This window comes from Grus americana, chromosome 1 (assembly GCF_028858705.1).
Source record: "Grus americana isolate bGruAme1 chromosome 1, bGruAme1.mat, whole genome shotgun sequence".
Lineage (NCBI taxonomy): Eukaryota > Metazoa > Chordata > Aves > Gruiformes > Gruidae > Grus > Grus americana.
In genome coordinates, this window is record NC_072852.1 from 210,467,225 (window position 1) to 210,480,590 (window position 13,366).

Here is a 13,366-nt window from a genome sequence, read left to right on the forward strand (position 1 = left end):
TTGAGCTGTATTTTTTAATGATCATATTTATAGTCCCAACTTTTGCAGCTTGTAAAAAACTGCCTCTCAGTCTTGTTTACAACATAAGATTTAGCAATAAATGTGAATTAAAAGTAAGGAGAGGGAGGTGTATTTCGTATTCTGGCAAGGAAATTTCCCTTCAGTTTTATAAAGCATACACCAATCTCCTTGAAATGTCCCTACATCTGATACTGCAGTGGTCTATGTCTCGTTGCTGCTTGATAAAGCCATGTCTTAGGTAATTTCAGCTCTACAAGGCTACTCATATAAAAAGCTCATTGGAATAAGTCTTCCTTGCATGATCACCTTCAGATGAGAGCTCTGTAAATATATCAGCCACGCGCCTGAGAAGGCTTTCAACATGGAGCTGCACCTCGCTGTTTGCCAGAGATCTGAACTTGGATAAAAACATTTTTGGAATCCTTTCTTGGCTCACACAACAAAACATTGCTTCGTCTTTCTTACGCTCAATGGCCAGCATCAGTTTTGTGCCACAAACTTCACTATATAAAATGTGTAATGGCAAGGGTGTTGCTTACAGAAAGGAAGAGAGATTAATGCTTTTTTTCAGTCACCTGTGGAATATCAGAATTCAGATGCAGGAGAGAAGACAGAAGGGATGCAACATGTGTAGGAAAACAAAGTTATTCTCAGAACAGAAAAATACATTGGAGTTCTGAAAGGTACAGCAAGTCCAAAGGTAGTGGGAAAGACAAGTGGGAAGAAAAGTTTCTCTTGATTAAATCACTTACCAGAAAATATCTCCATCTAGAAGTGAAGCTGAGGTGAGAAAGGGAATGATTAGCCACTCATATCTTATTTCCTCACAAATTTCAGTTTCATTGCTTATGCATACAACATTCCCCAGGGACCAGGCTCCTCCTTGGACAAAAAATTAGTCATTATCTTCTTTTTCTCCAAATTTATCTGTGCCATCCCAACATGCACCCCAAGTGCATGCAACCCCTTCTTCCTGGTTTAGTATCAAGACGTGCTTTCCAATCTACTGTAGCTCCCCTTCTTCCCCATGCATTGTGTTAGCAACATCCATACATTACAGCACCACTTCACACATTAGTATGGCCAGCATGGCTGAGCCAATTAGAGCAGGAGAAACTCATGGGTTTAAGTCCAGAAGTATACGTCAACTCCTCCACTATTCCTCAAAGCCCTTCTTTGCATTATATTCACAGTGGAAGGAAGAGAAATAGGTTCCAGGCATGTTTAGATGCAAATAAAGTGAATTTCTTAACACTGAGGACCAAACTTCAGTGCAATGAATTTTTCAGTGGTTTGATAAGAATGGCTTTTTGGTTCTTCAGGTAACTCAAGTGATTTTGAGGTCATGGCCTTCTGCATTCAAAAAGAATGCCTTGGAAAGACCAGATAAGTTTTGTTCAGCATCTCAGAGCTTTTTAAGTGGGTGTAGGAACATCCCCGTCCAGTTATCCCTAGTATTTGTTTCAGGACATTTTTGATGTGGGAAAGAAGCAATTATTCCCTCTTTCTGTAATTCAGGGACAGCATACAACAATAACAGAAACAAAGTTTTTTCTAGTGACCTCAGGCACTGCAAGGAAAGTAAATCATATTAATTTCAGTGACACCTGGATTATCTTCAGGCTGTATTTTCTCATTCTCTCTGTACTCCAAATATACTGGCTATTTGATTTTCTTAATTGGATTCCAATGAAAATGGGAGCTGAAATATTTTACAGCACTTGAAATGTTTTATTTGCCATTCATGGATAAGGCTAAATATCAGAAATGTATATTTTTACTACAGTTGCAAAAATGCTTTCACCAAATAAGGTACAGTAAACCCAGGATAGTGGCATCATGATCTCGTCTGCCTGCCTGAAAGCACCAGGAAAGAGCTGGATTATCCAAAAACCCTTGAATGGAAAGGACTGAAAAAAGGGCACCCCACCTCTAAGTGTCACAACAGCTATTTCAAAGAGCTCCGACAACACTGATGCTGTATCCCGGTTGGCTTGTACCGATCCGGAATCCCCACTGAGAAGGGAGAACAGCTGCCTCCCTCATACTGAGGGCATTGCTCATCCTGTCAGCCGCAGAGAACAGACAGTGCTGGGAGCCGCGGCTCTCCTGGCTCCGGGCACCGTCCGGGACAGCCCACGGCCACGGCTCATGCAAACCACCGGCGGGGCCAAGGGCAGGGGCGATGCTCAGCGGCGGAGCTCGGCGGATCTCCACGAGGGCTTGGTTGGCTCCTCCTGCAGCGTGCTGATTCGGGCTGTGATGGAAGCCACGGGGGTCTGAGGCTCAGTTGTCTCGTAAGACTGAATCCTGTGCCGTCCCCGCCAAGCAAAAAAATCATTCATCTCCTGCCCGAAATATTTTCAGACGGTACCTGCTTGTTGCCATCAAACTGCTTTCTCGTATCGTTTCTTGCAATAAAGTTACGTCCATTGGTAATTTCAGCAATTGTCTGGCAGTTGCCAGCATGAGGCAGAACACAATTTAGCCTGTGCTGACATTGATTTTGCTGCTGAAACATTACTAGGATCTTGCTTTTGACCATAATTGGTAAGGCGGTAATTCAGACTGAGGGTAGAAGGACACAATATTTATCTGGGTTTTTTTAGCATTATAAATGCACATCAGCATAATATTTGATTTTCTGTGCCATGCCTTTTCTCTTTCCTCTTTATTTCTTATTCCAAACAAAATTTGGCCATTTCCATAAGTCACTCTTGCATCAGCTTCTTGGAGACAGCAGATGAGGATGAGTTAAGGGTTCAGGTGGCCATATTATGGCCAGGATCTCTGCTATCACTTTCTCCCCTCCCTTGCTGATGGCTTTGTGGACTTTTCTTCCCTCAATTGCTTGTTCCAGGTAAGGTATGAACTTGAACTTCCAGGCCATTTACACTCCAAGTCTCCAGCGTGAGTCACACAGTGCGTCAGGCTCAAGTGAGCTGATTCAAGAATGCTGAGCTCAAGAGAGAGCTCTTGGAGGCTCCTGGGCTGCATGAAGGGGGACTTGCCAACAAAGCCAGAAGGATCCACTTGTAATTGTGCCTTACATTATGGAAAGTTTGCTCAACATGACATGTTCTGAACAAAACATTTACAACACGCAGAGCCAGCATTTTTTGGTGAAACTTAAATCAAAACATTAGAGCTAACATAAGGATGGACCCAATTGCTGCAATTCATCAGTTGTTCCAATCATTCTGCACATTTGTGTAATTAAGGAATCATTCCCCATGTGGTCACAGAGCAATGCTAATGTATTATTCTAAGATTCGTGGCCTTGCCTTTTACTGCAATGTACAGCTAAATGAGTTATTTGAGTTATAAGGGACTCAGACTCCTAAGCTACAGATGCCTCAGCTTTCATGGTTTAAGATATGACTGATCCCAACAACTGACCTGCAGAGGTGGCAGAATAAACACGTGCACAGCCCTCAGCTGCATCCCTTGACTGTGCAAACCTGCCTTCGCCGCTGGTTTTAGTGAATGTGCCAGCCTGGGAACTGCAGCAGCTAAGAAGCCAGCACATGGTCACCTCTACATGCCCTGCTATTGTAGCAACTACGAAAGGTCCCACCAGAACAGGGCAAAGAACTGGTGAGCATAATAGTTTACCATAGCACCAAAACTTAGTACCAAAATGTTAAAGATGTCCTCTCTCACTTCAGTTGGTCCATATTCCACATGGAGGTCACGGGGCTACTTTCTCACCGAGGACTTTGGAGAGTGTAATCCTCACTTTTGCCTTGTCGGTTTGGGTAACAATTTGAGGTTTATTTAAAAAGTAAAACTGTTATTATAAAAGCTACCCTGCTGGATTCATGCAGATTTTTATTCTGACTCCTACGTTTTTGCATCTCAGCTCTCCATATGTGAAAACCCAATTAGCTAATCAAGATATCCCTTCTCCCATCTTTTGGGATTATAAATAGGGAAACATTCAGAGCATTCATATAAAATATCTAACAGCATGACATCAGTACACTTTGAATAATGCCTGCTAAACCTCATGTGGAGACTCTCATTTACAACTAATATGTGAATGCCCAGGATGCCACACCCCACTGGAAAATATTTAGGACTTACTAAATCAGCAGTAATTTTCTACCAGTTTTAATCTCCGTGTGCAGATTCAGCGAGCGTTACTAAATTAAAACAGTGTCATGATCAAACCCCCAGAAAATATGGACTATAATACAGTATTTCATATCTGTGAACTTTTTTTCCAGATGAACTAATTTTAAAGCTATATGAAAGATCAGAAAAAAGTGACAAGTTTAGCTCTACAAAGAGAGTGCAGCGTACTAACAGGCCTGTGGTCGAGCCTTCAAGAGCTCTGCTCTCCTTGTTTACGCCACAATTTATCCTATCCCTGAAGCAACCAGATGTTTTTCCAAAATATCAGAACATTTTTCCCCCAGAAAATCCTTATAAATACTTATCTGTAATTTGTTGGTAATTGTTGATGTTCCTTTCAGAGATCCTTTCCCCAGCAAGTGAAATGGGACTCTGATTTTTCATATCGTCTTGTCTTGCTAGTCACATGCGTATCTAGTACCTTGCTCCCACTGGCTACATTTCTGGCCAGAAGAACAGAGAGACAGTTCTATATCAGTTTTACCAGGGCTCCTAACAGCCTTTCCACAAGCCAAAGATTGCCTCAGCACACTGCAGGGACCACAGGACAAGGCTGCTGGCGCTGTTCCACCATGAGCTTCTGAGCCAGCTAGGAGAAAAGACTTTCCAGGTGCTTGGAGATGTTGATGAAGCATAAAAGGTGGACTGTGGGGCAGGATCTTGTCCAAATGACCATTGAGTGTATACATATTAAGGGGATAGGAATGAGTTCTTGTGTTATTTTTCAGCTCTCGCCTTGGCATAATCCTGTCCATCAACCTAACCTGAACACTCACAGTGCTGTTTTCCCGTATTTCTTTTACTGGATCTAGTTGACCCTTTCTGCAAAGCGCCATTGTCAGAAATCATTAGCTGCAAAGCTATTATACGAAAACCTCACCAATCATTTCTTTATGAAGACTATCCAGTCCTTAAATCTTAACTGAGGAATAAATCATGGCACAGTTTAGCATTCTCCTTGTAAAGGATATCCAGTGATGGGGGAAAAAAATGAGACAAGTTTTCAACTCTTTTCTCAGGTATTTTATTAAGAGAAGGTAAGAGTAATAAAGCAAGGAAGGCATGAAATAGTCTGAAACTAATGAGAAGTGTTTGGTTATGATTCACCTCTGCTGCAACATTAGAAACTGAGCAAAATTCAGACCCTATATCCTTGTCAGCTGTCAGATAAAGATCTTTTCTCTTCAAATTTCCTGTCCAAAAATATACAGTAGTATTATAAGCTGCTAACAAATTGTTTCCCCAAAACTTTCATTAAATTTTAGTAAAATCAGAAATAGATTTAGAGTTCACTTATAAAACTTCTTGGGGAAGAACTCACAGGGGGATATCAGCACACGCCAGAGTATGTTTTCTGGTTTCCACTCTTCTTCCAGTACTCTCACTGGTATAAAACGATTTTAATGATATGATTCCTGGGCTACATTAAGGCTGATGAAGTCAGAATGAAATACTGTGTCTACCTCACACTAAGTAAACTCTTTAAAGCCAACAGGAGTCAAATAGGTATCATCAACTAATGTTAAAGACAGTGTTTCATAAAAATCTAAATGTCTTTGTTACTTTAAGACATTGTTATAAATTTATTATTGCAACAGAAAGTTTTGTACACCAAAGCAGTTAAAATATGGATGGCAAATTAATCACCATTTAGTAGCCAAGAGCACAATTCTGTTATACTGGAGAGACTGCAAATTTGTATCCTTTAACTGCACTAATGCCAAGGATTTGTTGACCCTAATCCTTCTGATTTTCCTGCAAGAATACAGAACCATGTACGTCATACTTTTGCCACACAATCTATTGACTATATCACCATGTTGTAGGTATTATATTTTTTGTAATATTAATTGTCTAGAGATATAGAATACAGAAATACTAGGAGAAGAGAGGAGCTAAGCCCAATATCTACCAAAACCAATTAATGGAATCATTTTTGCTAAGAATGTCGGTGACAGCTTTGGAAAAACTTTAAGCTCCACTGAAAACAAAGAAGAAAGCAAAGAATAGATCTTGCATGTAGAAATTCCCAAATTATAGTCCTGATGTCTACATTGTAGATTCATCATGTCATTGAGGTCCCAGGTTCCCTAATTAATTTGGATTGCTTGGCGTCCAGATGCCCATCAGACAGTGCTGATTACCCTAACTGCTGAAAATACAGATGTGAGCACCCAGCACTCCATCCCCACCGGGTGAAGTGCCTTGCTACCATCCACTCCGAGTCAGGCTGACACCCTTCTCTCTGACCTAGCCAGAAGACAGCAACCTCATTACAACCATGCTAAATTTTGAGGTCATTTAGATTTTGCAATCAAGCTTAACACAAGTGTAGGGGAAATAACAGCTTTTAACTGCATTTTGTCCTCTCCATCATCTCCTTCCAGCAGTCCTTCCCCGGCTGGCAGTGCCAGTGTGTCTATTATGGTCGGGAAGTTGCACTCCAGAGCACCAAGGTCCTTTCCTCTTACTCCTTTTGGCTCCCAGAGCTATCCAGGGTTTACAGTGCAAAAGGAAAGGACGGATGGTGGAGGGGTGCCAGCAACAAATTTTCTGCCAACTTTTACTCCTGTCCATTGATTTGCACACTGTGGAATGAGAAGCTTCTTTGCCGTTCTATGGCATGCATATATAGGGTGACTTATTAAAACCTATACGTAAACTGAAAAACAAGTGTCCTTAGATGGGGTTGCACTGTTTTAATTCAGCTGTGGCACTAATTTATTGTCTTCAGCTTGGTTTCACAAGTTAGATGAGGCTTTAATTCCTCAGAAGGCTCAAAAGGATGAACGACAGATAAAGAAGTGAGCAGGGTGTCCCATCCCAGATTACCTATCATCTGCAACTCTGATCCCAGGAAATATTTGTTAGAAAACAGGTAGCACATCTGAGAAAGAAGCACTCTCTTTTTCTTGACAGCTAGAATCTGTAAGATTCCTCTCCATAATCATTAAACAGGTACCAGGATCCTTCTCAGTGTACAATATAATTAGTAAGATTGACATCTGGTCCTTTAAGTGCGTATGATACGCAGACAACTCAGAAGCATTTTGCACCAAGGTAATGCAACTTGATTCTGAAATTTGTTCATAAATTGCTATATTTAAAAGAATTTAAAAGGAAAATTCCACTGTGATGGGAGGTGACATCTTAATCATCTTGGCCATTTTTTCAGTCATTGTGTTATACTCCAGATAAACTTTATTACTGAAATAAGCTGTCACTGAAAAGTGTTTCTTGTGCCATTATATTAACATAATTTTAGCCTACACTCATTACAATGGTACCTTCCTGAAAGACAAAAAGAAGAGAAATATAAGGAAAGCCTGTAACTATATCATTAAAGAATCTCACTCCTACATACTCCAGTTTACCTTCTTTTTCTCTTTTTCTGTAGGTTGTGACCTCATCCCAGTTCAGTATCTCAGATGGGGTGATCCTGAACCAATTGCAGCAGTTGTTTTTGCATGTCTGGGTCTGCTGGCCACCTTGTTTGTTACAGCTATTTTCATAATGTACCGTGATACTCCAGTGGTCAAATCATCCAGCCGAGAACTTTGCTACATCATTCTAGCCGGCATCTGCTTGGGTTACTTGTGCACTTTCTGCCTCATCGCAAAACCTCAACAGATTTACTGTTATCTTCAACGAATTGGCATCGGCCTCTCCCCAGCTATGAGTTATTCTGCCCTAGTAACTAAAACCAACCGCATTGCAAGAATCCTGGCTGGAAGCAAGAAGAAAATTTGTACAAAGAAACCTAGGTTCATGAGTGCCTGCGCCCAACTGGTTATTGCATTTATTTTGATATGTATACAATTAGGCATAATTGTTGCCCTCTTTATAATGGAGCCACCAGATATCATGCATGATTACCCAAGCATCCGAGAGGTCTACCTGATTTGTAACACCACCAACTTGGGTGTTGTAACTCCCCTTGGATATAATGGATTATTGATTTTGAGTTGCACCTTTTATGCGTTTAAGACAAGAAATGTCCCAGCTAATTTCAATGAAGCAAAGTATATTGCCTTTACAATGTATACCACCTGCATCATTTGGCTGGCTTTTGTGCCAATATATTTCGGAAGCAACTACAAGATAATCACCATGTGTTTCTCAGTGAGTCTGAGTGCCACGGTGGCCCTCGGCTGTATGTTTGTGCCCAAGGTCTATATCATCCTTGCTAAGCCTGAAAGGAACGTACGCAGCGCTTTCACCACATCGACTGTGGTCCGCATGCACGTAGGGGACGGCAAGTCATCTTCAGCTGCAAGCCGCTCAAGCAGCCTAGTCAACCTGTGGAAAAGAAGGGGATCATCTGGTGAAACCCTTAGGTAAAGCTTGCTAATGTGGGAGTGTGGGGAAGCAATTATGATCTGAGAGTTACTACTAGTGGAAGGACTAAGGGAAATATATTAATTCCCTTTGCCTCTGCACTGGGAGAGGAGTGAGTCCTCTCTCCCACATCTGTAACAGTTTTGGGTTTGATTTAGTCAATAAGCTGTGCAAAAAACAGGGGACAGAGCAATGGGCAATCAATTACAAGGCTGGAAGTACTGGCTGTGCCAACTGTACACTTAATACAGGGAAGGAAAGGAAAACAAGATCTTAGGAGAAAAAAGCAACAGAACAAGAAATATAACTCAGTGCCTTGTCCTGAATGCACCCATTTACAATCTCTCTCCTTTGAATGAATTGCACAGTGTCTGTATTTTGCCTCTAGCCACAGCAGTAAGACAACAGGGTTGCTGCTAGTGCTCCGTAATGAAGGTGGAGTAATAAACGCAGGTGGCATCATGAGCAGCCACTCTCAGGCATCTGAGGATTTGTTTCATATGACTCTTCTGTTATACTTTTCTCTCCTGTTCCCTTGATTTTCCTTTCTTGTATTATCTCTTTCTGCTTTCTTTCTTTTTGTCCTCACCTATCTTCTCTTCTTTACCTTTCTTGATATTTTTCCTGTATTCATCCTCCTAAACCCATCGAATTCAGGTGCTCACAGGCCTCGCTCTTGCTACCTTTCCTGCCATTGAACAGATACTCCCTTGCAAGGTATTTCTTTGTTGCTTCCCAAGGAGTTATTTTAATTCAGTGATCATGAAGACAACTTGTATGTTCAGTGTATAAAAATTACAGTAAATGAACAATGAAGAGAAAGGAGAACTCTGGAGTGGAAATACTGTCTTGCTTCATAGAGCATGTAGAAGTGCACCAAGCCCACTGGTTCGTTTTCATCTTTGGATCCCTGTCACTTTGATATGGGTGCTATGAGGATGGTTTGGGTTATTTAATTGATGACATAAACAAAGAATTCTGCCTATATGAAAGTGCAGAGAAACAATTTTGTCATTCCTCAACTATATATGTCTAGCCTGGAAGTGACGAGTAGCTGGCTTTTGATCCTCTCTGAAACACGTGTGGATTTTAGGATTGATAATGTAAATATTTCCAGACATGCCATTGTTCACAACTGGAGTTGGCATGGAACGAGGGCAATTTGTACTTCCATTTTTGCATGAACCACAATTTAGACTCAAGGGAGGATTTTATTAGTAATACCTGCAGGACAGATTATGCCAAAGTGATGATTTATTTCTGTCAGATTATTACTAATGCTTCTCTTTCAGTGACTTTGAATTGGTACAGAAATGGCCAGTCTATTACAAGACATTTTATACCTATGATCTGTTAATAATGGTATCTTCCAGTTCATTTCCAGGTGCAGAGTAGGATGCTATTTTAAAATGATAAATCCTTTATCAGCTTAAGTGATGGTTACCCGAAATGTCCTTTTTTAGAACCTCTCTCTGTATGCCTGAATGACCTGAGGTGTTCAGATCAGAAGCCCTATAACAACTTCTGGGCCAGCTAAAAGAGGCATTCTTCATAATATGCCCTCAGTAGGAGGGCAGTCTTCCTCTTTGAGATCATTATTATTTTCCCTCATGCTGCAGAGCTCATTTGCAATCTCACAACTTTTTTACTGAACAAGATGAAGTTATAGATGATGGGAAGATCTTGGACTTGGGAAGGATTTGTTAGTCATCTGTTAAGGCCCAGTTTTGAAAGATATTGCTCTAAAAATCTTTGTTTTGTTCTGAAAAGTAAGGACTGTACCCTGCTATTAAATATCCTAAAAGACAAGGTGTATTTTCTTCTTTTTGAGGCCTCTGTTTCCATTTCTTTATATCCCTCAATGTGTAAATAACATCTGTGGTAGAGAGTTATCAGCAGAATATAATAGATCATTATCGGCAGTGACTTCTTTTTCAGTATCACTGTCTTGGAAATGTCTTCATTCCTGAAGAGCATTGAGAGTGCCCAATATGTGTGTGTAGCAATGAAAAAAGCAGCACAAAGCTAATATATTGATGTATTTGCCTAGATATAAAGAACTACAGCATTTCATTTGAAACCTGAAGAAAAACTTTTATGTCATCTGCAATGTTCATCGACACTTAAAACTGCAACAAAGACGACACTCCGAAATGCATGTGTCTGAATCCTCAGCTGCTTAAACTGTGATGGTGCCAGTGAGTTTAGCAGTGCTCAGTCAGTGTGTGCCTGAAGGATTTGGGAATCCAAGAGCAAATTCATTCCATCCATCATGGGGAATTCTCTCTAATCAATGCCTATTTGGTTGCATACAAGAAAACAAAACAGAGTCCCGAAATTTGCTGAGTAAATTTAAAATGCTGCTCAGGACTTCACCTATGTCTGATATCATCTCCAAGAAAGAACAGAAAACCACTTTCAGCTTCAATTCTGCTCACTGTAGATTGTGAGCAAACAGTCGGACCATTTTACTTGATATTCAAACATTTCTTTAAAAAAATCTTGTTGCACAAAGTAATATGTTTCAAGGTATTATTCAGTACAATGCTCAAAATCTTGTTTGGATAGTTCTTCAAGTAAACACTGAAGTACTCAGAATCAAAGGAAATATGCACTAGAGCTACATGGCATTATTTAAATAGCTCAGAGGGGTTTTATTTAAAAGAGAGTGAGTCACTGTTGAATTTTAAAGAAACATGCTATTTAAGTCACCAGTGCATAGAGGGGCCCCTATCATTAGCATTTTGCTTCCTGACACTAATTTATAGCACAGTGTAGCATTGCATCAAATCATTGTCAAACAGATAATGCCAATGCTCCATTCAGAGCTTTCACATCAGCTGCAAAATGACAGATAACAAGACTGCTTTTGCCTAAATAAAGCAATGCATCTGTTAGAGTCCTAAATGACTTTTTGCATACGGTGTTCTTCAATTAAGAAAACTCAGGCAAGCTGTGGAATGTGTTGAAATGAATCTTCACATACTGAAATATGTAGAGGGAGAGAGTAAAACTATTCATTACCTAGTGAAATGAAAACAATTTCATGTAGGCTATTGTGATTCAGCAGTACACATCAAAATATATTCTACCCTCATATAAAAGTAAGGCTACCAAACCAGACATTATCAGAAGTGACACCACAAAGAACAATGCTGAACACTACATAGCTGGAGTCAAAGCCACACAACCTGTGTAAAGAGGTGTCTGGACCTTCTGCTTCCAGCTATCTTACCAGGTAATTTCACAGGGACTAGGAAGGCCATAAGTAAATTGAGCCAATCTTACCTTAACATCCCAGAAACTATTATCACATATGCTACACAGCCCTTTTGCAAGAGCCCAAAATACAGGGCTAATTTATCCTCTTCTCATTCTCAGATAATGCTGTATCCCAGGTAAGATAAGGACCATATATTTCTGCTATGTGAGCTGCTACTATGATATTTCTAGCTGGGACTGCACACCAAAAGGTCTCAGTCATGCTACCTTGGCCTGGAGAATAGAGCAGATGTTCCAAAGTTATTTTACATTTCTAATATCTTAGCCCTGTATTTCACACAGCAATTTAACCACTGTAGGTGGTTATCTCTTCTGGAACATGTCTTTAAATGGCCCAAAACACACACACACTGTTTTCCAAGCTTACTGCTTGGAGATTAGAGACATCATTCATATGCTTCCCCATTTATTTGTATTTACAGTGACAGCGAGAGGCAGAAAAAAGGAATTAGGTAGCTGCAGGGGTTTTTTAACTGCCAGTTGGCCATTTTTGCCATGATGATGTAGGAGTCATTCAGATTTCTTCCACGACATTCTCAAAGGACAGAAGCTGGTAGGTGCCCAGTACAAGCGAAAAGTACTCTCTTGAAACAATACAAGACAGATTATTATCTTCTAAATAAGTTAGGATCGCTGACAGTAATTATTCATTTAAGCAAAAGGACTGAGCAGTACTTTCAATCTGTTAGCCAGGCAGGTAGATATGATCACTCAAGAGGAAAGAGTCATCGCCAGCAAAGTCAGATAACGTTAGCCATATTCAAGATACATCGGATGTTTGTGGTGCTGTGCATAATTCTTCCATACAGATGTGAACAGCACAATACTAGACAACAGAAAAAAGATGCACATCGATTTCTGCACCTTATCATAGACACTTATCCACAGCAACTAACAAATCTCATTGAGATTAAAGCTTAAGAGCCCAGTGTGGCAGTGATGCTTTATTCCATCTGGGTTTACTGCATGATGCCGTATTTCCTAAATAATTAAACATAAACTGCAGCTGTCAAAGAAAATGAACTACTCATTTGTTTTTTAATGTATTATCTTGTCCTCTTAAGAAGTTTGTCTACCAGTGTGTGATTCCAGAACTGAGCATTGCTCTGTGCGCACCTGCAGAAGTGATAGGACTGGCAGCTTTCATTCAGGAGTGGGGATCCCTTGCTCCAGTGAGCCAACACTCACCCTCAGGTGAACCACAGAATTTTTACTCTATAAATCACTATTCATTTTGGTTTTCCTTACTTAGACAAAGATGCTCACACATCCACCTATGAATCAGGTGCCATTTGGGGGGCATTTTTGCTTCCTCTCAAGCACTACACTGGTAGAGTTATAGCAGCCTGAGGGACCGAGTGCCTGCCTTGCACAGGCATCAGAGAAAGCGTTCAGGTGTCCTGGCTTAGATGCTGTTAAATGCCATTCCCTGTCTCCTATGAGAAAAGCACGATAAGCAAGGTAGATTTTTCCACTGGACTGGATTCAGCCCTGGACCACCAGTGGCTCTAATTAGTGTTTACATCAGACAGTCCCAAACTGTGCCATAAAGAAATATTTTGGAAACAGGTGTCTACCATCACAGTGT

The 13,366-nt window shown here is 40.6% G+C and overlaps 1 protein-coding gene across 6 annotated transcripts in view; it reads left to right on the top strand.

Annotated features, from left to right (window-relative positions):
* The window catches only part of GRM5 (glutamate metabotropic receptor 5), a 285,898-nt gene that overhangs the window by 246,177 nt on the left and 26,355 nt on the right, over positions 1 to 13,366 (top strand). For all 6 annotated transcript variants that reach the window (XM_054835043.1, XM_054835006.1, XM_054834996.1 and 3 more), the window contains one exon: positions 7,556 to 8,495. In XM_054835043.1, the coding sequence (XP_054691018.1) occupies positions 7,556 to 8,495 (940 nt within the window). The remainder of the gene's footprint in view (positions 1 to 7,555; positions 8,496 to 13,366) is intronic.